Here is a 24,420-nt window from a genome sequence, read left to right on the forward strand (position 1 = left end):
GAGAGTGTGTGTGAGAGAGAGAGAGTGTGTGTGAGAGAGAGAGGGAGTGTGTGTGAGAGAGAGGGAGTGTGTGTGAGAGAGAGAGGGAGAGTGTGTGTGAGAGAGAGAGAGAGAGTGTGTGCGAGAGTGAGTGTGCGCGAGAGAGAATGAGTGTGCGCGAGAGAGAGAGTGTGCGCGAGAGAGAGAGTGTGTGTGAGAGAGAGAGTGAGTGTGTGTGAGAGAGAGAGAGTGAGTGTGTGTGAGAGAGAGAGTGAGTGTGTGTGTGAGAGAGAGAGTGAGTGTGTGTGAGAGAGAGAGAGTGAGTGTGTGTGAGAGAGAGAGAGTGAGTGTGTGTGTGAGAGAGAGTGTGTGTATGCGAGAGAGAGATTGTGTGTGAGAGAGAGTGTGTGAGAGTGTGTGTGTGAGAGAGAGAGAGTGAGATGTGTGTGAGAGTGTGTGTGAGAGTGTGTGTGTGAGAGAGAGAGAGTGAGTGTGAGAGAGAGCGAGTGAGTGTGAGAAAGAGTAAGTGAGTTTGGGAAAGAGAAGTGAGTGAGTGCGGGAAAGTGAGTGAGCGTGAGAGAGACTGAGTGTGGGAGAGTGTGTGCCTGTTTGGCTCACTCACAGAATCAGGAGTCCCACTCACCCTCACCCCCACAACACCAACACACAATCACAGCTTCTGGCCCAGTGCAGCGATGTCTGGAATTTTTTGAGTACACATGCAATGTGGCACTTGTGGTGCTTCAACTGAGTTAATGTTATGAACCTAATGGCTGTTAATGGTAAATGTTTAGAGCTTTTACAGGCAGTATTTTAAAGACCTTTGACAAGTACAATGTGCCTCTAATGTACCCAAGCAGGAGGATAAGTTGTAATAGAAGAGGATGCTGTCAAAGTATGTTTCAAGGGGGCTTTTGAGATGGGCAGAGATATTTCACGCACAGCAATTAGCCCCTTCTCAGACTCAGACACACAATAATCAGACCTCTACACACACACACAAACAGACACAGATACAGACACACAATAATCAGACCTCTACACACACACAAACAGACACAGATACAGAAACACAATAATCAGACCTCTACACACACACACAAACAGACACAGATACAGACACACAATAATCAGCCCTACACATTCTCACCCCTCGCTCCCGCACCACTCTCACAATCACTTCTGTCTCCTACACACACTCTCCCTGCTCTCTTTCCCATGCACACACACACACTCACTCCTCTCTCCCACACACAAACACACAGACACACACCTCCCTCCTCCCACACACACACTCACCTCTCTCTCTCTCTCACACACACTCACCCCTCTCTCACACACACTCACCCCTCTCTCCCACACACACACACTCAACCCTCTCTCTCTCACACTCATTCACACACACACATATTCACCCCTCTCTCCTACACACACACTCAACCCTCTCTCCCACATATACACACACACATGTACACTCACCCCTCTCATACACATACGCAATCTCCTCTCTCTCTAACATATACACTGTCCTTGCCCTCTCTCACACATGCATACACACACACACATTCACCCCTCTCTCCCACACACACAATCCCCTCTCTCTCACACATACGCTCTCCCTGCTCTCTCTCTCACATGCATATTCACACACACACTCACTCCTCTCTCCCCACACACATATACATGTACAATCACCCCTCTTTCCCACACACACACACAATCTCCTCTCACATATATACACTCTCCCTGCCCTCACTTTCACTCATACACACACACTCACCCCTCTCTCCTACACACACACACAAACACTCACCCCTCTCTCCCACACAGACACCCACTCACCCCTCTCTCCCACACACGTACGCATCCCTCTCTCCCAAACACACACACATGCTCACCCTTTCTCCCCCCACACACATTCATCCTCTCTCCCATCACACAGACACACACCCCTCTCACCACACACACACACCCTCTTTCTTCCACTCTCTCAGTCACACAAACACATACACACACCCCTCCCTCCTCCCACACACACATCCCTTCTTCCTCCCACATACACCCCTCCCTCCTCCCACACACACATCCCTCCTTCCTTCCACACACACCCCTCCGTGCTCCCACACACATACACATACACACCTCTCTCCCATACGCGCACACAGTCACCTCTCTCTCCCATACACACTCTCCCTGCGCTCTCTCCCACACATACACACTCCTCTCTCCCATACACACAGTCACCTCTCTCTCCCACACACACTCTCCCTGCGCTTTCTCACACGCGCACACTCGCTCTCTCACCCGTCTCTCCCACACGCACACACACCCCTCTCTCCCCCACACACGCGCGTACACACACACACACACACACAGTCTCCATATTTTGGTCTAGTTGTCAGTGTCTGTGATGACCTAGGATAAGAAGCCTGTACAACAAGCAGACAGGAGCAGAAATACAGCAAAGTTTGAAACCACCACTCACCTTTCTGGCTCAGCTTCATGCCCTTCCAGCTTTTCCTGTGTGCAGTTAGTCACTGAGTTATATTTGCAGACCTCTGCCTGTGCCAAGACAGCATACAAATATGTTCTACATTTGACCCAGGGTTTTTAGAGTGTAAAAAACAGTCACTTTTACAGCCTTTCCACTGTCACACATTTCCAACCTTCCCCTCCACCCCATTGAGTAGTAGCCAACCAGAATCCCATTGGGCCATTGTTCCAACTCTCCAACTTTCTATACTTTCCTCTCCAATGAGGCACATAGGAAGCCTTCACATCCCTGCCCACCCAACCACTGAAATACGCTTACTAACTCGCAATTTTCTACCTTCACCTACTGAAGTAATTTCCCACCGCACACTTCTTCCTTCCCCTCACCCTCTCTCCTTTCCTCACCTCCTTGTTACTTCCTCCTCTTCCCACCTCCCATATCCCTCCTCCCTTTCCCATTCACTCCTTAATCTTTCTTCTTCCCTCTCTCTTACTCTCTCTTTAAACTTTCTCTACACTTTTCCCTTCACTCTATTCCCTTTCTCTCTCTTTACCTCAATTTTACCTCTCCTTTACACCCATATTCACCCCAGCTCAATGTCTCTTCCTCCCCCACTCTCTCTCTTTGCCTTGGTCCAGTTATTCTCTAACCCCTTAGTCCTGTTTAGCCTGATGAAAACAATTTAGCAATTGTTTTTGACTACGCATGTGCAGTGTTATCTCTGATTATATGATGGACGAAATACTGAAAACTCCATTCCTTTTTTAAATTTTAAATATCACATTATGTAATCAATTCTACATCGCTGGGCTGTGATTGTATTTGAAATTGGAGACATTTATAAGGATTTTTCTTGTGCTGTAAATTTTATGACTGAATTTCTGATGTGATTTGATAAATGAAAACTAATTTCCAAAAGTCATCATGCATACTTTTTCAGAGATCAGAACCTGATCGCTTTCACAGCCACACTGTGGCCAGAGTTTTACACCCTGCTCGAAGAGGGGGCTGGAAGGTGGGAGTAGATGTAAAATCGGGTGGGATGGCAAGGGAGTGAGGCACATGCCCATCGTCTACCTGCCTCCACTGATATTTTACCAGTAACGGGGTAGGTGTTGGGTAGCCCGACTGCCCTTGGGCCAATTGAGGCCCTTAAGTGGCCACTGACCATCACCGCTAGTATTTTAACTGGCAGCAGTGGGGTGGTGGGGCCCAAGCCACGTTGCAAGGCTGTCAGGTATACTCTGGTAGCATGGCTGCAGGCTCGAGATGGAGGGCCCCTTCTTTTCAGGCAACCTGTGTTCACTAGAGAACCCCCCAGTGGAAAGGGCCAATCCCCTGGCTTGAACAAATGGGAAGAAATGGAGAAAAGTGGGAAGAGGGATAATCAATTGAGCAAATCTTATTTAAACATGACCATTATTAATTTGGGCTATCCAGTGCAACAGCAACGGTAAATCGAATACAAGTATTTTCAATTCAGCTACATCAAATGCCCATTGAGAGCTATTTAGTATGCTTGCTACAGCTTTGATCATATGTTCAAAAAAATAAATTTATGCTATGTTCAGAGTTGAGGCCCAGAGCTCAAATTGTGTATCTCATTATGACCTCTGCTAATGTAAGTTCTGTGGAATTGTTTGAATTTTCATTTCAACTATCAAATGATTCCCTTTCCTGTGTTTCAGCTTTGCAGAAGGTTTCAGATCTGAACAGACTGAAAATAAAAAAGATGACATCCTTAATGTTTTCTCTGTGGCATCAGGACATCTGTATGAGCGATTTTTGAGGTTAGTTGGATGACAAAATAGTTCCAGTATTAACTGTGGACTGGGAAGGGTGCAGGAGAGACCAAAAAATCTGCTGTGGCTCAGAACACGGCAGCCCTACTGAACTTTTACTGACACGATGGGTTTTTGCAACAATCGATAATGGTTTCATGGTCCTCAGTAGAGTTCTAATTCCAGATTTTTATTGAATTCAAATTCCACCATCTGTTGTGGCAGGATTCGAACCTGGGTCCTCAGGACATTACCCTAGGTCTCTGGATTACTAGCCCAACCACAATACTACTACGCCATTGCCTCCTCTTATTATGTCTGGAACAAGGATAATAAGGGATCAGTCACATTGTTATGGGAATACTGCAGACTACCAAATGGTGGAAGAGAGTCAGAGGGGGAAATATTTAGCCAAACCTACAAAATAGGTAAGAGGAAAACAGAATCATAATCATGGGGATTTCAAAACTTCCAAATAAGCTGGTAAGGAGAGGGGTAGAAGCAGAAAAGGGAATGGATTTCTTTGAGTGTGTAAAAGACTCTTATGATGCAGATTGTAAGAAGGGAGGAAGAGCCTAGTTCAAGACAAAGCAGCCAACTTAATCGACACCCCATCCACCACCTTAAATATTCACTCCCTCCATCATTGGCGCACAGTAGCTGCAGTATGTACCATCTACAAGATGCACTGCAGCAACTCACCAAGTCTCCTTTGACAGCACCTTCCAAATCCATGACCTCTACCACGTAGAAAAGCAAGAACAGCAGGCAAATGGGAACATCACTACCCACAAGTTCCCCTCCAGGTCACACACCATCCTAAACTGGAGCTACATCGCTGTTCCTCCACTGTCATTAAGTCAAAATCCTGGAATACCCTCACCATCAGCACTGTGGGAGTGCCTGCACCACATGACTGCAGTGGTTCAAGAAGGCAGCTCACCATCACCTTCTCGAGGGCAATTAGGGATAGGCAATAAATGTTGACCTTGCCTGCGGTTCACATCCCAAGAACAAATAAAACAAATAATAATGGGAAATGAACTGGAGGACATAAAAAAGAATAAATAATAACTTCTAGGAAATAGTATTCACAATATCATAAGATCCAAGATGATGACTGAGATAAATGTTGCCCAAGTTTTTGCACTATATAACAAGGCCCATCTCACAACTGTCTTGTAGATCCTTCCTTTCCATTTCAGTGGCAATTTCCTATTGCACAACACTCCACTGCACTTCTTCCAATTACACCATCCAGAACTAATTGTTGTTTAATTTCCAATCCCATATTTCCATCTTCTTCTGCCACTGACCCCAGGCATTCTCTTTCTCCAGGTCTTCACCTATAACCTTTACATTTTCACTCCGATCCACTTCCCTAGGCTTGTCCTCCCAGTATCTTTTGTCTCCCAGTGCTTTTCTCGAATTCTCCAGATACTCAGTCATATTCTCGTCATCCACATCACATAGCTCAGTTACATCTGCAAACATCATTGACCATGGCACTTATGTTTCACTTGCTGAATCACAGAATCACAGTGCAGAAGAGGCCCTTCAGCCCGTCGAGTCTGCACCAACATGTGGGAAACACCTGACCTACCTACCTAACCCCATTTACCAGCACTTGGCCCATAGCCTTGAATGTAATGACGTGCCAAGTGCTCATCCAGGTACTTTTTAAAGGGTGTGAGGCAACCTGCCTCCACCACCCTCCCAGGCAGTGCATTCCAGACAGTCACCACCCTCTGGGTAAAAAAGGTTTTTCCTCACATCCCCCCCTAAACTTCCTGCCCCTCATCTTGAACTTATGTCCCCTTGTGACTGACCCTTCAACTATGGGGAACAGCTGCTCCCTATCCACCCTGTCCATGCCCCTCATAATCTTGTACATCTCGATCAGGTTGCCCCTTAGTCTTCTCTGCTCCAATGAAAACAACCCAAGTCTATCCAACCTCTCTTCATAACTTAAATGTTTCATCCCAGGCAACATCCTGGTGAATCTCCTCTGCACCCCCTCCAGTGCAATCACATCCTTCCTATAATGTGGCGACCAGAACTGCACACAGTACTCCAGCTATGGCCTCACCAAGGTTCTCTACAACTCCAACATGACCTCCCTACTTTTGTAATCTATGCCTCGACTGATAAAGGCAAGTGTCCCATATGCCTTTTTCACCACCCCACTAACATGCCCCTCCACCTTCAAAGATCTATGGACACACAGGCCAAGGTCCCTTTGTTCCTCAGAACTTCCTAGTGTCATGCCATTCATTGAATACTTCCTTGTCAAATTACTCCTTCCAAAGTGTGTCACCTCACACTTTTTCAGGGTTAAATTCCATCTGCCACTTATCTGCCCATTTGACCATTCTATCTATATCTTCCTGTAGCTAAAGACACTCAACCTCACTGTTAAACACCCGGCCAATCTTTGTGTCATCTGCAAACTTACTAATCCTACTCCCCACATAGTCATCTATGTTGTTTATATAAATGACAAATAATAGAGGACCCAGCACAGATCCCTGTGGTATGCCACTGGACACTGGCTTCCAGTCACTAAAGCATCCTTCTGTCATCACCCTCTGCCTCCTACAACTGAGTTAGAACAGTCATGACAGTTGGGAAGAGGAAGGGGCTCAGTGCCGATCCTTGATGCAATTTAACTTTGATTTTGAAACTCTTACTCTCCCCCACACTACTTCATACTCTTGTCTGGTACTCTTTGTACACATCCTATGATAATCATACATACTTCCCAGGGACTCCACAAATTCTAGCATCTCCAATCTTCCTCCCGAGGCACTGGTCATAAGCTTTCTCTAGATCAATGAATACAATCTTCATGTTGCACTGACCTCCCCAGTATTTCTTTTTCACTTGTCTCAAAACAAAAATGGCATCGGTGGTGCTTCTGGGCATGAATCCGAACTGATCTTCATGGATTTCGACCATTTTTCCAGATGTCTCTGGTCCATGAGCCTCACTTGAAGGAATTTAATTCCTTAGCAGCTTTCCTTTGAAGATTGGTAGTAGAATGCTTTGTCTCCATACCCTTGACATTTCCTGTCTTATCACAGTTGAGTAGCTTGTTCACCTAGTCAAGCCCATATTTCCGTTGGTATCTCATCAGGTCCCACTACTTTGCTGTTTTTCATTCCTTTCAGTGCTGTTCTGATTTCTTTCAGATTGATGCTAGATGCCATTCACAGATTTGCAGCTGCCTCTTCTGACTCTTGTTTTTTTTCATTCATAAGCCCATAAAAGTATTGGCCCGATCTCTCCCTGATTTCATCCTCTTCCACTAATATTATGCCACCTGCATCCTTGATTGTATGTACATTTTCCTCATCTTTTGTTAATCTATCTCCAGCAGCTGTTACTCTGAAGATATCTCATGGTCAAGGATATTATTCTAGCAATAATTTTCTTTGCATTCCTTTTTTGCCTTTTTGTACTGTTCATTATCTCCTTTGAGTTCTGACTGTTTCCACTTATTTGACAGTTGCTTCTTTTCTTTGACTGCACTTTCTGTGTTTTCATTCAACCACCAAATTTCCTTTCCAGCTTTTCGGCTTCCTGATGATCTTTCACATACTATTTCACCAGTTTTCTAACCAAGTCCGCCACTGAGTTCCATCAGTCTCCTGTGGTGTCTGTCGTACCTTCTATTTCTCTTAGTTGCCTCTCCATCTGCTCTAGGTGCATCTAGAACAAGAGGGCATAATACAAGATAACCACAGCAGATAAAATAAAGCATTTAGGAGGCTCTTTGCACACAAATGTGAGTATGTGGAGCTCCCTGCCCACCTAAAGTGGTTGAAACAGATTGCACTGACACATTAGGGGAAGCTTGATATGCCAATGAGGGGTAAGGGACCAGAGTAATTCAGGGGCAGGATCGGAGAGGTAATTAGAGTGAATGGAGGCATATACGGGATTTAAACACCAGCATAGGTGAGTTGGATAGAAAGGCCTGTTTCTGTGCTGCAGACTACTTAATTCTATGTAAAGACCTGAATTAAAGGTACATCAAAGGATTTATTCGTGATGCACTTTTCTCTGTTCAGTGTATGTTTCACATGTGTTTTGTTTGTTTTCAATGCCACTTTGCTTTCTTGTGTCCAATACACTCCCCTCCCCCATCCCTCGCCCACTTTAATTTCCCAACCTTTCCAAAGGCTGGCAACTTATGCTGTGGTGCAGCTGCAAAGGGTGGGGGTGGAGTTGGCTGGCCTTTAAGACATTTTTCTTAAGTGATTCCTCTTTCTGTGTGTATTTAGACATTGAATGCTGATGGACTTCCATCATAGTCCCAAGCTTAATTTCTTGGAGCGCTTGGGGAGCTTGCCAATTTCATTTCATTCTTCTGAGCCTGGGTTTGACAATTGAGTGTAGGATCCTTTCTGGAATTCCAGGTGGGGATTGTTTAATTAAGCATAAGGCAGGGTTTGAAACTGGGCTCTTCTAGTCTATGTGGTTCAAAACTACACTTTGCCATGGAGTTTATTTTTAGATTTTTAAAAATTAGATTTTTGTTTTGTAATTTTTTGCTTTTTAATTTTTGAACATGTTTTACATTTATATAAAAGATAATGTGCTGCTGCATGTTTGTCAAAGGTTAATAGAGTAGCTCTCTCCACAAATAGGCACATTATAATGAAATTTTTATCTAATCTGTGTGGTGACCCGCTCTCTGTAGAGTAATCCAGTCAGTTCCATCCCTTGCTCTATCCCTTTGTCCTGCCAGTTTATTTTTCTCAAATGTTCATCCAATGTTCTTTTTCAGTCATTGATCTCCACTTCCACTATTCTCTTATGCAGTAAGTTCCACATCAGTACCACTCACTGCATAAAGTTCTTCCTCACACCCCTCTTGCATTTCTTGCTCAAAACCTTAAACTTGTTTAGAAAAGGAGTCATATTGAACCTGAAACATTAACTCTGTTCCTCCATCCACACATGCTCCCTTTTTGGCTTGGCTGGGCTGGGCTGGGCTGGGCTTTTCTAACACTGTTTTTATTGTAAATCTGTATCCTCTAGTCCTTGTATGATCATTTAATGGGAACAGCTTTTCTTTGGCTACCTTATCTAAACCTGTCATAATCTTGTAGTTCTCTATCAAATATCCTTTCAATACCCTTTGCTCCAACAAGAGTAACCCCAGAATTACATTCATGCAGTAGTGTTCTAACAAACATAACACACATGGACTGAACTATAAATTGTAAGATTGATATGTATTCGACATAAATCTACCCAAGTATTCCATTTATACCATAGTTCTGGTCAACTTATTCTGGAATTGTTCTTTAATGACTTAGTGTCACCATTTATCAACTTCAGAGACTAATCTAGGTTTGGAGGAAAGGTGTTTTTCATTTCAGTTTATAAGATTATATGAGCAATGAGAGGTCTTCAAAAAGACAATTGTTTGGATACAAATGAGAACCATTCTTATGAGAAGGTAAAAAAGGGCATCGAATGCTAGACCTCTCTGGATGACCAAAGAAATTGGGGTTAAAATGAAAAAGAAGAGGAGGCTGATGATAAATGTCAGGCTTCCATGATAGAATAGAAAATCAAGCTGAAAACAGATTGTACAGAGGAAAACAAGGGAAGGAAATAAGAGGGGCAAAGAGAAGTATGGGAAAAGATTAGGAGGAAACATAAAAGGTAACACTATAGTCTTCTGTAAAATTATAAAGTGTAACAGTAATGTCAGAGAAAAGATGGGATTGATTAAAGACCAAAAGGAAATCATTTTGTGGAGGCTGAGAGCATGGCTAAGGTACTAAATGAGTACTTCCCATCTGCCATCACTAAGGGGAAGGACGCTGCCAATGTTACAGTAAAAGAGGAAGAGTTAGAGAAATTGGATAGGCTAAATAAAAGGAGCAAGTAGCAAAACTTGCTCAAAGGAGAAAAGTCCAAATGTATCTTTAGCTGCTGATGAAATTAAGGCGGAAATAATGAGGGTCTAGGCACAAACTTTTAATCCTCCTTGGAAATAGGAGAGGAGGGATTGGAGAATTGCAAATGTTACACCCCTGTTCACAAAATGGGAGAAGAATAAATAATAGGCAAGCCAACAGAACATTAATGGTGGGGAAACTTCTAGAGTAAATAATCTGAGACAAAATAAATTGTCACTTGGAAGGACATCAGTTAATACATGACAGCAACCCAAATTTGTTAAAGGTGTCAGGCCAAATTGATTGAGTTTTTTTATTATATAACCGAGAGGGTTGATGAAAATAGTGCAGTTGATATTCTGTATATGGACTTTCAAAAGGTGTTGATCAAATACCAGGTGATAAACTTGTTAGCAAAATTTAAAACCCTGGAATTAGAGGGGCAGTGGATACAAATTTGGCTGATTGACAAAAAGAAGAGAGTTGTAGCAAAAGATTGTTTTTCAGAATGCAGTATCTAGTGATGTCCCTGAGAGACCTGTCTTGAGGCCACTGCTGTTTTTGGTATAGAAGGCATAATTTCAAAGGCTTGCAGGCACAGAGAGACCTAAGTGTTCATCTCCACAAATTTTTGAAATTGGAAGACCAAGTTGGTAAGGCTATTTAAACAAAAGTGTATGAGATTCTTGGTTTTATAATGGATGCATAGAGTGCAAAAGCAAGGAAGTCATGATAAACCTTTAAAAAGTACTGGTTAGACCTCAGTTATAATACCAATTCTCCAATTTAGGAAGGATGTCACTGCCTCAGGGTGCGAGAGAGATTACCAACATGGTCCCAGGGATGAGGGAATTCAGTTATGTGTAGAAAATAGAAAAGCTGGGATTATTCTCCTTTGAACAAAGAAGGTTTAAGGTAGATTTCATTAAGGTTTTCAACATTTTGAGATGTTTTTGTCGAGTTGATGGGGAGAAACAGTTTCCACTTGCAGGACGTTTGGTAACCAGAGCAGACAGGGTTAAGATAATTGGCAAAAAAACCAGGATGGGATTGGACAATTTCTTTTACTCTGAGCTGTTATGATCTGGAATGCATTCCCTGAAAGAATGGTTCAGATTCAATACTAATTTTCTTTATCTGCTTAAGGAAAAATTTGCAGGACTAGGGGGAAACAGCAGGGTAGTGGGACTAATTGGATACCTCTTTCAAAGGCACAATGTTTTGAATTTTCTGCTATACGATTCTCTGGAGTCAAATTGTGCATCTTTGAGAATTCAGTAGGGCATGTTATTGAATATTCCCGTAGGATTTTAATTGCATTTATTAGAGCAGCTTTCATATATAAATGCAAATTGGAATGAAATGAAAATTGTATCACATGGGTGTCTTAATCTAGAGAAAACACCAAAACAAGGGTAAGTTCCTCCACTAACTTATTTAACTTTAAAGCTTTTTCTGGTTTGTATTCCATTATTTTCCATAATAATTTATGCTACAGCTCAACTTCATTTTCTTGATTAGATAATATTTTGACTGTTGTAAAATAGAGTATGTTAAATATCTTTCATTCTGAATAATTCATTGCACCTCACAGCCCATAACCATTTTATGTATTTAAGGTGCATTGGTAATGTGCAGATGTTAAAATGTTAAATTCTTTACTTTTTACATTTATATTTTCAGAATTATGATGCTTTCTGTGTTAAAACACACCAAATCCACTGTCAAGTTCTGGTTTTTGAAGAATTACCTATCTCCTACTTTCAAAGTAAGGGAACTTTGATATTCAGCACATTGGACAAAATACTGTAACAGAAAATGTTGAAACAGCTTAGCAGGTTAGGCAGCATCTATAAAAAGAAGAGACAGAGTGTGCAGATCCTTCATCAGAACTGACCTGCTGAGTGAACAAAGAACAAGAACAAAGATAAGTACAGCACAGCAACAGGCCCTTCAGCCCTCCAAGCCTGCGCTGATTGTATTGCCTGTCAAACTAAAACATTTTGCACTTCCAGGGTCCGTATCCCTTTATTCCCATCCTATTCATGTATTTGTCAAGCTGCCTCTTAAACACCATCGTACCTGCTTCCACCACCTCCTCTGGCAGCGAATTCCAGACACTCACTACCCTCTGCGTAAAAAAAACTTGCCCCACACATCTCCTCTATAGTTTTCTCCTCTCACCTTATATCTATGTCCCCTAGTAATTGACCCTTCCACCCTGGGAAAAAGCTTCTTACTATCTACTCTGTCCATGCTATGAGTGTTTCCAGAATTTTCTGTTTTGGCTTCAGATTTTAAGCCTCTGGAATATTTTGCCTTATATTTATTGTAGATCACAGCTTATAATTTGAACTAGCGTATAAAATGACCCAACTTTCGCTCAAAATAATGTTTGTGCATGTGCTTGCCATATAAGTCGATGCCCCTGCCTCCTTTTCAACCATAGCATGCTATACTTGCATTAGTAGTCAGCCTCAATTTTATGCACCTCAAATTCATGTTTTACTTAAGTTATAGCTGGACACAAGGGATTGAGCTTATGATACTGGCTTTGAGGCAAATATGCACGGGAGTTTAAGACACACCCACACAGAGTGGACCCCGTGTGGGGAACGGTAAAGAGAATTGAGTCTTCCAACAAAACGAATTAGAGCTGGTTTCAAGCTAAAAGTTGTAAAATTTGCTAATTCATCAAATAACTGTGCTGTGCAATTCAGTGTTAGTAAAAAACTGGTGCAAGAATGGGCGAAGCACAAATCCTCCTGAAGAAGATGCCCAAGATCAAATGTACCATGAGAACCAAGGCTAGCCACTGGCCTGACCTTGAAAAGGCCTAAATAACAAATGCAACTTAGTATGTAGGACATGTTCAGATCCCATACGATGAGATCAAGGGGCACCTACGAAGAAATAATACCCACATTGCAGTTATACCAGGGGGCCTAACATACATAGTTCAGTCTTTGAACGTGTGCCTCGATAAGTCATTCAAGGATCATATTCCTGTCGAATGGTATAGGTAACAGAGAAAAAACCTTCACAAAGAATGGAAATATGTGCACAGCCCCACTTGATGTTTTGTGTGGTTTCGTCATCAAATCATGGGATGCAACTAATGCACAAATAGTGATAAGATGGATCAAAAAATGTGGAATATCCAATTCAATAGATGGTGAGGAAGATGATTTGTGATGGAGGGATGATTCTGAAACCGATCCAGAATGGGATCCTTACGATGATGCCATAGCTATAGTTACTCAGAATGAATTCTTTGCACAGATGCCAAAGAAAATGAATTTGATGTGTTTTAAAATTCTTTCATTGCAGTTACAGGTATTTGCTCCAAGTAATTAATTCAATAAACCATGCCACACTAAGTTAATATGAATTACCAGTGTTGTTTTTTCTTACATATCAAAATGGCAACTACCCACATCAGCAGTTCATATTTTGTACTCAGTGAATAAGTTGACCCCCAATTTTGGAATGATTTTTGGAGACTTCAAAGATTGACTTATATGCTGACATCTGTGGTAACAGTATTTCATTGTGTTTGGTTTCCTTAACCACATTTTGTATGTAAACCTTACACTAATAGATACAAATGACACTAATTGGAGTACCTACTCATAAAATAACATTCTTTCTTGTAATTATCATGTTACATACTTGTTTGTATTCTGGATACTGTTTTATAGAAGAAAGACTTGCTTGACAACTTTGATTTCCTTTTCCAGGAGTTCATCCCAGAAATGGCAAATGAATATGGATTCCAATATGAGTTGGTACAATACAAATGGCCTAGGTGGCTTCATCAGCAAACAGAGAAACAGAGGATAATTTGGGGCTACAAGATCCTTTTTCTAGATGTTCTTTTCCCATTAGCTGTTAACAAAATTATCTTTGTTGATGCTGACCAGGTAAATGTGTTTCTTTCGGATGGTGGCATGGCTCACATTGGAATTGAATAGCCAAAATTTTTCTTGGGTCTGTATCCAGATAGCATAAACTGCCTGGGCACCAAGAATATCAGAAAATGTGTGAGTTTTGAGTGAAGTACATTGTAACACAGTAATATGTGCAGAAGTAGACTGTACAACCCCTCAAGCCTGCTCCACCATTAAATAACATTGTGGCTAATCTTTGACCTCAATCACACCTTCCCAACCACTCCCCATAACCCTTGATTCCCCAAGAGTCCAAGAAGCTATTTCAACTTTGAATGTACTCAATGACTGAGCATCCTCAGCCCTCTGTGGTAGAGAATTCCAAAGATTCACAACCCTCTCAGTGAAGACATTCCCCCTTTTCTCCCTTATCCTGAGATATGTTCCCTAGTTCAATTTAGTCTCTCCATTCAAGGAAAATAGCATCTTAGCATCTGCCTTGTCACCCCACCCCCTCAGAATCTTATATGGTTTCAATTAGATCACCTATCATTCTTTAGAGAACATAGGCCCACTCCAGTCAACCTAAAGACAATCCTGTCATCCCAGAAATCAATCTAGTTAACCTTTGTTGCACCCATTCTAAAGCCAGTATATTCTTACTCCAAAATTGCACACATTGTGGTCTCACCAAAGCCCTGTGCAATTGCAGCAAGACTCTATTTTATCCTTGTATTCTAACTTCTTTGCAATGAAGGCCAACATATTATTTGCCTTCCTAATTGCTTACTGTACCAGCATGTTAACTTTCTGTGTTTCTTCCAGGAGGACACTCATGTCTTGTGTTTAAAAAAATATTCTGTTTTTTTTTTTCCTACCAAAGCGAACAACCTCTCATTTTCCCATATTATGCTCCATCTGCCACTTTATTATCCACTCACTTAACTTGTCTATATCCCTTTACAACCTTACTGTCCCACCTAGCTTTGTATCATCATCAAACATGGGTCTCAGCACCTTCATCTAAATCATTGATGTAGAATGTAAATAGGTGAGGCCCCAGCATGTATTCTTATGGCAATCCCACTAATTACAGTCTAACAACTTGAAAATGCCCTGTTGTCTCTACTCTCTGCTTTTTGTCCATTAACCATTTCTAACTTGGTTCGATAAAAAACAAAACATGGTTAATTAGGTATTTTTATTTTTATTATTTAAATATCTATTCTTAAAATGCTTTAGTTGAGTTAATTTTTTCCTAACATTGAAAGCTTCCATCTTGTCTCAAATTTAATGCATTTTCACTACATCTTCATATTTTCCTAGTTCTAATCTTATATATCTTAAATCATTTGATTATGATATCATGCAAGACACTTCTCCTTTCTCAAAGTAAGCACAGTCTTTTTTTAAAAAATTGTTAAACATTGCTCATTTAATGAAGCAGTTGTTAGTATTAAATATTTACTTTTATTCTTTCCTCTAGATTGTGAGAACTGATTTAAAAGAACTACTTGATTTGGATTTAGAAGGTGCACCCTATGGATACACACCATTCTGTGACAGCCGTAAAGAAATGGATGGTTACCGTTTTTGGAACTCAGGATACTGGGCCTCACATTTGGGAGGCAGAAAGTACCACATAAGGTATAATCTATAATCATAAAAATACAGGTAGGGTATCTCAAATCTGAAAACCACTGGTGTCCGAAAACTGGACATTTTTTTCCCGCGCACTAGGGAATCTTACCCCCACCCGACTTCGCTCTGTAATGTTCAGGGAGTTGCCGAGTACTGACGGGCTTTTGTTTCCCACTCTCCAGTGAACCTTGATCCCACTGGACTCAGCGCTGATGTAGCAGAGACGTTTGGATTCACCCAGGAAGAACAAAAGACTCTTGGAGAATCCAAAGAATTAGTTAGGTATTTTACTTGGGATTAGGACATATGCCTATTCTTGCAACAGCATTGTGTTTTGATGACGTTAAGGCCACCCAAATAAAAGCCCACAGGCTTAAATTCAAACATTGCACTTGGTTCCCAAAAGCCTTTACATTCCATGGGCACTGGTTGCCCTCTTGCAGCTGGCCCATGTCAGTTCAAAGAGAGTTATTAAGGGTACTGTGCAATCTTGCACAAATAAAAAGCAAATAGTTTTCAGTTATAACAACAGGGTATTTCCATTTGATTGATCTTTTCTCATTTTAAATGATGTAAAGAAGTGGGGGAGGCATGAAAGAGTTATTAAATCCAATGCATGAAAAGTGAATTAATAGCAGCGATATGGACATTAACCTAAAGTGCTTTGCAATCATATCAGTTAGTTTTCCTGCATCCCCTATTGATTGAATTAAGGCATTTTGATTTGAATAAAGAACGTTCCAATGTTTTTGTAAAAATTCAAAATCTGTAATGGACTTTGTCCTGAGGTTGCTGGATTTGAGGTACTCTTTCTCTACCAAATTTTGTCTGTCCTGACTGTTTCTGAAAACTCGTTAGGAATGTATTACTGCATTTTAGGTACCATTTAAAAAAAACACCAATTTTATTGCCTGCTGAGTGTTGCATGGAAAGTAGAAGTGTTTTGTGTTCTTTTAATTCATTAAGCTGTGAGTGTCAATGGCAAGACTAGTATTTATTGCGTATCCCTAGTTGCCTTTGAGAACATGGTGGTAGGCTGCCTTTTGAAGCATTGCAATAATGTGATGCAACTGGGCCATTTGTTAAGCAGTTGACATATAAGCCAAACTGGGTAAGAATTTCCTTCATTAAAAGACATTAATAAACCTGATTTTTTTTTTGCAACAATTCAATAGCTTCAGGGTGGTAAGCACACTCCTTAGTAGAGAAATGCTCTTTTCCTCATCATGATTTTGTTCATTGACCTGAGGATTTGTTAACATGATTTACTAAATTGATTGAACATTAGTCAAATTTTTTGATTTGAAACACTGATCCAATTAATGATTGCATGGCTCTGGATATTTTAACTGTATTACATGCTATGGTTATAATGAAGAAAATCTGCAATTATCTCCTTTTTTAGTGCTTTGTATGTTGTAGATTTAAAGAGATTTAGGAAAATAGCAGCAGGTGATCGCCTTCGAGGTCAGTATCAAGCACTCAGTCAGGATCCCAACAGTCTGTCTAACCTGGATCAGGTCAGTTTTTATTTAAATTGCTCATGAATACCATATATGTTGAAGATGGTCCTGCTTGGCTTTGGACAAAAAATGCAAAATCTGATTTTTCTGGATTCTTAGTTATAAGTTTATTTGAATTGAAATATTTATGTTGATTTTATACAGTTATGCTTGAACATATTGAATCAACATTGGGGTGACTTTCGACATTGGCAGAAGCAATAAGTATTGGTCAGTGACTGCTTCCCTGTTTCAAGAAAAACTGATCCACTACACCAGATTTCTACTCCCACCTTAATTGAAAATTACCCCCTTTACATCTTGCATCTTTTTTTTCCTTTCCTTCCAAGTGATGCCTATTTATGTTCTTGGTAAATGAAAAGCTAGCTTTGGGAGGTTCCACATCACCCGATGGAGACTCATTGTGATAGAGGTTGGACAACAATATGCACTTTTTTGTGCAAAATATCAAGGTTAGGGCCTGAATTTCAGGTGATTGACATTTAGATGTTCTGGACACCTACCTGAGAAATGGATCAGACACATTGGGCAGAATTTTATATTTGTCGGGGGTGGGTGGGCTCGACTCAATCTCCGGCGGGTGGGGAGCCAATTCCCACCAATGAAGGGGGCCACACCGCCATTTTATGTGGGCGGGCCAATTATGGCCTGTGTGACGTCTGGCGGGAAGCACTATGCGTTTCCTGTGCAGGCGGGGGGATTCCCTAAAAGCGAGAGTGCGCACTTTCACGCATGCGCTTCCACTTTGAACAATATTAAAAATAGAAAAAAAAATTCCCTAACATGTCCCCCTCATGTGACAATGTCACATGAGATGGGACATGTTCATAATTTACAGGTTAACTTTATTAAAATTTTTAACATCCTGCATGAAACCTCATACCACCTGTGGATGAAGTTTCATGTTTTCTCTATTTGCTGCTGGGGCTCCTGGCCTGCCCGCTAACCTTAAGGTTGGATGGACAGGTCCTTTAATTGTTTAAATGATCCTGTCAATGGCCTCCATTGGCCATTGACAGGTCGGCGGGCCTGCAGCTGATTTTGCTGTGCCCCCGCCTTCCTGGAAATTTAAATGGGGTGGGTTGACATCAGGGGTTCTGCCCGACATCATCCTGCATCATTTTACACGTCGGTGAGTCCCCTGCTCGTCGACGGCAAAACTCTGCCCATTGCGTCATAGAGCCATGGAGTTATACAGCACAGAAACAGGCCCTTCAGACCATCATGTCCATGCCGGCCATCAAGCACCTATCTATTCCAATCCCAATTTCCAGCACTTGGCCTATAGCCCTGTATGCTATGGCATTTTAAGTGTTCATCTAAATATTTCTTAAATGTTATGGGGATTCCTGCCTCTACCACCCCCTCAGGCAGTATGTTCCAGATTCTTACCACCCTCTAAACCTCCTGCCCTTTACCTTAAATCTACGCCCCCTGGCTATTGACACCTCTGCAAAGGGGAAAAGATTCTTCCTATCTACCCTATCAGTGCCCCAAATAATTTTGTATGGCACTCTCAGGTCCCCCCTCAGCCTTCTCTGCTCTAAGGAAAACAACTGTAGCCTATCCAGTCTCTCTTCATAGCTAAAATGTTCCAGCCCAAGCAACATCCTGGTGAATCTCCTCTGCACCCCCTCCAGCGCAATCACATCCTTCCTATAGTGTGGCAACCACAATTGCACACAGTACTCGAGCTGTGGCCTAACTAGCGTTTTATACAGCTCCAACATAACCCCCTGCCCTTATATTCTATGCCTCTTAACCACCTTATCTACCTGCTGCCTTCAGGGATCTATGGACATGTACGCCAAGGTCCCTCTGATCCTTTGTACTTCATAGAGTCTTGCCGTTCACTGTGTACTCCCTTGCTATGTTAGTCCTTCCAAAATGCATCACCTCACACTCCTCAGGATTAAATTCCATTTGTCACTGCTCTGCCCATCTTACCAGCCCATCTATATCGTCCTGTAATCTAAGGCTTTCCTCCTCACTATTTACGAGACCACCAATTTTCGTGTCATCTGCGAATTTACTAATCATACCTCCTATATTCATGTCTAAATCATTAATGTACACTACAAATAGCAAGGGTCCCAGCACCGATCCCTGCGGCACACCACTCGTCACAGGCTTCCAACTGCAAAAACAACCTTCGACCATCACCCTCTGCCTCCTGCCACTGAGCCTATTTTGGATCCAATTTGCCAAATTGCCCTGGATTTCATGGGCTCTTACCTTCTTGACCATTCTCCCATGTGGGACCTTATCAAAAGCCTTAGTGAAGTCCATGTAGACTACATCAATTGCACTACCTTCATCTACACAACTAGTCATCTCCTCAAAAAATTAAATCAAATTTGTTAGACATGATCTCCCCCTGACAAAGCCATACTAACTATCCCTGATTAACCCCTGCTCCTCCAATTGGAGATTAATCCTGTCCCTCAGAATTTTTCCAATAGCTTCCCTACACTGATGTTAAACTCACTGGTCTGCAATTACCTGCCTTATCACTACTACCCTTCTTGAATAACGGTACCACATTCACTGTCCTCCAGTCCTCTGACATCTCTCCTGTGGCCAAAGAGGATTTGAAAATTAGTGTCAGGGCGCCTGCAATCTCCTCCCTTGCCTCAGTAGCAGCCTGCGATACATCTCATCTGGGCCTGGGAATTTATCCACTTTTAAGCCTGCTAAAATCATTATACCTCCTCCCTTTCAATGCTAATTTGTTCAAGCATATCACAGTCCCCCTCCCTGATTTCTATACCTACATCGTTCTTCTCCATAGTGAACACATGATGAAAAGTAATCATTTAAAACCTCACCGACATGCTCTGGCTCCACATACAGATTGCCACTTTGGTCCCTAATTGGCCCTACTCTTTCCCTGGTTATCCTCTTGCCCTTAATATATTTATAAAATGCCTTAGGAATTTCCTTTATCTTGCCCACCAGTGTTTTTTCATGCCCCCTCTTCGCTCTCCTAATTACTTTTTTAAGTACCTGCCTACACTTTCTATACTCCTTTAGGGCTTCTGCTGTTTTCAGCCCTCTGTATCTGCCATAGCATTTTTTTGCCTTATCCAATCCTCTATATACCTTGACATCCAGGGTTCCCTGAATTTGTTGGTCCTACCCTTCACCTTTACAAGAACAGGTTGGCCCTGAATTCTCACTATTTCCTTTATGAATGACTCCGCTAGTCTGATGTAGATGTTCCTACAAGTAGCTGCTCCCAGTCCACTTTGGCCAGGTCCTTTCTTAACATATTGAAGTCGGCCTTCCCCCAATTCAGGACCTTTATTTCCAGTCCATCTTTCTCCTTTTCCATAACTATCTTAAATCTTACAGAGTTATGGTCACTATCCCCGAAATGCTTCCCCACTGACACTTCTACCACTTACCCGGCTTCATTCCCTAAGATTAGGTCCAGTACCACCCCTTCTCTTGGATGACTTTCTACATGTTGGCTCAAAAAGCTTGCCTGTTTGCACTTTAAGCATTCCGCCCCTTCTAGGCCTTTTATGCTAAGACTATCCCAGTTAATGTTGGGGAAGTTGAAATCCGCTACTATTATTACCCTATTATTTTTACACTTCTCTGAGATTTTTATCTGCTCCTTTACCTCCCCCTGACTTTTTGGAGGCCTATGGTAAACTCCCAGAAAAGAGACTACCCCCTTTTTGTTGTTGAGTTCTACCCATATGGCCTCATTTGAGGACCTTTCTAAGATACCATCCCTCCTTTCTGCAGTAATTGATTCCTTGATCAATAGTGCAATGCCACCCCATCTTTTATACCTGTAAGATTTTATACCTGGAATATTGAGAATATTGAGCTGCCAGTCCTGCCCTTCCCTCAACCATGTCTCTGTGATAGCAACAATATCATATTCCCATGTGTTAATCAACGCCCTCAATTCATCTGCCTTGCTTGTAAGATTCCTTGTGTTAAAATAGATGTAATCCAGCCTTGCATTATTTTCTTGTGCCTTAACAGGTCTATATTTGCTCTGCTTTCCAAGCTGACTTAGTTTCTCTTCGATGTTTGGCTGTGCATCACCCCCTACCATACTCCACCCTATATCCCATCACCCTGTCAAATTAGTTTTAAACCCCATCCCCAACAGCACTAGCGAACCTCCCCACAAAGATGTTGGTCCTGTTCCAGTTCAGGTGCAACCCATCTGACATGTACAGGCCCCAGCTTCACCAGAAACAGGCCCAGTGATCCAGGAAACTAAAGCCCTCCCTCCTGCACCATCTCATCAGCCAAGCATTCATCCTCTCTATCCTCCTATTCCTATAGTCACTAGCATGTGGCACAGGGAATAATCCAGAGATTACAACCTTTGAGATCCTGCTTTTTAATCTGCCACCTAGCTCCCTAAATTCTTGTTGCAGGACCTTATCCTTCTTTCTACCAATGTCATTGGTACTAATGTGAACCACGACCTCTGACTGTTCACCCTCCCCCTTCAGAATACCCTGCAGCTGATCTGTGACTTCCTTGACCCTGGCACCAGGGAGGCAACACACCATCCTGGAGTCACGTCTACAGCCGCAGAAGTGCCTCACTATTGAGTCTCCTACCACTATTGCCCTTGCACTTTTACTCCTTCCCCCTTGGCGGCTGAGCCATCCACAGTGCCGTGAACTTAGCTCTGGCTGCACTCTCCAGAGGAACCTTCACCCTCACCATTTTCCAACACAGAAAAACGTTTCTTGAGTGAGATTCACTTTGGGGCTTTCCTGGCTACTTATAGGAGCCTGATGCAAAAACTGGTTGTCATTCGATTGGAGCTTCCACTGTGCTTGCACCATCTAGTTCTTCAAGGTTTTCAACTGCCTAATCAACAGTCCTTCAATCAGCTGGTGCAAAAAAATCAAGATTAGGGGGCTGAATTTCAAGTCAGTGTCATCTAGGTGATCCAAGATCTACCTAGCTCGACAGTGGAAGTGTCCAAAATTACAAAGGGCCCAACTAGTGAGCTGCATCCAGATGCCCAATTGGCATTCTCAGCTCACCAATTTTAGTCAAATTTGGCTTTGATCTTTTGTCATCTTCTTTAGATAGCTATTTGGGTCATGCCATCTTTTTTTGAGCTGGAAAGCAGTGCAAATTAAGTTTCTCCCCCATTGTTTCATGTAGGGCTTCTACCTTAAATCGTGTTTCCTATACAACAGAATCTTGGACTTAAGGCCAGGATTTTCCCCTCGGTGATTTGGGGGCAGGGCCCATTCGCCGAGGGGAAAATGACGCGGGATGACGTTGGGAGGAATCCCCAACGTCATCTGGGTCCCTTTAAATTTTTAGAAAGGCAGGCAGACAGCGAAATCAGCTGTCCGCCCGCCAACCTGTCAATGGTACGTTGAGGCCATTGACAGGCTAGTTAAATTAATTAAAGAACTGCCCGTCCAACCTTAAGGCTGGGGGGCAGGCCAGGAGCCCCAGCGGGCTCCAGGTTATTCATGAAACATCATCCACTGGCGGGATGAAGTTTCATGTCCGTTTTTTAAAAATGTAATAAATTTTAAGTGTTTATTATTAACATGCCCCATCTCGTGTGACATTATCACAGGAGGGGAACATGTTAATAATTTTAATATTTTTTCTATTTTTAGACTTTACTTACCTCTCACAAATCTCCCTGAGACAGGACTTTGCCTCAGGGAGCAATGTACAGTTTCGCGTGCATATGCGTAAGACCGCACTTTAACAGATGGGGATTCCCTCCCTCCCCACCCCCCCCAACCCCGCACAGGAAGCACATAGCTGGGCGGGCTTTAATTGGCCCACCCTCTGAAAATGGCGACGGGCCCCATTCCAGTGGCTGTCCACCTGCCGCTGAGCCAGTGGGGCGCGCCCGCCTCCGAGGGCAAAATTCTGCCCTAAATTACAAGTTGGACAAATTTTGTATCCTTTTGGTATGGTGCGTTCAACAAGCTCCATACTTTAGAACCGACAGGCACCTACTCTGAAATTAAAAACAGTTTGTGGGGCTGGGCAGGTATATAAAAAATAAAATCATATGAATTTTACATTCATATCGTATGGTGGGAAACAGACGTGTTTATTTCAGGTAGGGTGTAAAAGTGTTAGAATTCTCTGACCCAAACCCATTCCCACTTAAGTCTATAACAGAGGTCGGACAGGGAGAGTGGCAGACTGTCAGCCTGCTCTCAGGAGGCAGGGGAATCATTTTAAATATTATAATGAGACTGTGTGCCTCAGATTTAATGTCCATTTTAAATTTCAATCTGACTGTCCAGGTTTCCAGGCTTTGGGAAACTGGCAACTAAAGGAAGGCTTTTGCCCCAATACCCCTACAATGGGAGATTGGGGAGGGTCAACCTGAAGAGATGGAGTAGGGGCTAATCGAGATGAGCCAAGGGAAGGGGTGGGGGAGATCAGAGGGCTCATTGGTTGATGAGGGGATTAGGGGCTTAGAGGAATGAGGAAGAGTTTGGAGCTGGGATTGGGGTGGGGTGGGGAAAGTCATGGATGCTTCTCAGGCATGTACCTGAAGCCAAGAGGTAAGTATGAAGGTACTTACACATGAATCCACCCAGTCCATGTCCTCACCTCAATAAGCCAGATTGACAACAATTAAAGTTGAAAAACAGCATGATAATGAGGCTCACAGCCTCACGATCATATTTAAGATTCCAACCCATCTGTCTAACTTCCAAGTTAAATCAGGGAAATAGAAGGTTTGGAGGTGGATTTGGGACAGTAATCAGATTGTTAAAACTTTAAATGCCCCATCCAACCAAAACCCGCCCATTGTTCCAAATTAAAATTCAGCACTGTGTCTATATTTTAAGGCATGCGAACTAATCCCTGGCACATGTATTTGTTATGATACCAGCTGAAGTTACCCCTGGACAAGCCTCATCCCAGAGTGGAACCCAGCTTGATAGGTCCTAACTTTCATTTGTTTGTGTAAATACGTGGAGAGCAGCTACTGAACAAAGTCACAGGAGTCAGCTAATGAACTTTTAACAAAAGGATAAAACATTTATTAAACAAGAAGAGTTGATCCATATTACAATACCCTTTCATCCACAACAATACTTTTACAGATATTTACAGATTTGTAAGGATAACACAAATTACAAATGCTATCTTATACTTTAATGTTCACAGTAGGTACACAGTCTATGTCAACCAATAGGCATCCTGTGGTCA

At 42.3% G+C, this 24,420-nt stretch overlaps 1 protein-coding gene across 4 annotated transcripts in view; it reads left to right on the forward strand.

The window, feature by feature from the left end:
- uggt2 (UDP-glucose glycoprotein glucosyltransferase 2) overlaps window positions 1-24,420 on the forward strand; it is a 437,193-nt gene that overhangs the window by 391,671 nt on the left and 21,102 nt on the right. For 2 of the 4 annotated variants that reach the window (XM_041199272.1, XM_041199273.1), the window contains exons 33-37: window positions 4,162-4,263; window positions 11,856-11,940; window positions 13,913-14,095; window positions 15,549-15,709; window positions 17,109-17,223. In XM_041199272.1, coding sequence (XP_041055206.1) covers window positions 4,162-4,263; window positions 11,856-11,940; window positions 13,913-14,095; window positions 15,549-15,709; window positions 17,109-17,223 — 646 coding nt within the window. Of the gene's footprint in view, window positions 1-4,161; window positions 4,264-11,855; window positions 11,941-13,912; window positions 14,096-15,548; window positions 15,710-15,885; window positions 15,986-17,108; window positions 17,225-24,420 lie in introns of those variants that run through there. The other 2 variants (XM_041199274.1, XM_041199275.1) reach the window with 2 other exon arrangements.

Source organism: Carcharodon carcharias, chromosome 11, assembly GCF_017639515.1.
Source record: "Carcharodon carcharias isolate sCarCar2 chromosome 11, sCarCar2.pri, whole genome shotgun sequence".
Taxonomy (NCBI): Eukaryota; Metazoa; Chordata; class Chondrichthyes; order Lamniformes; family Lamnidae; genus Carcharodon; species Carcharodon carcharias.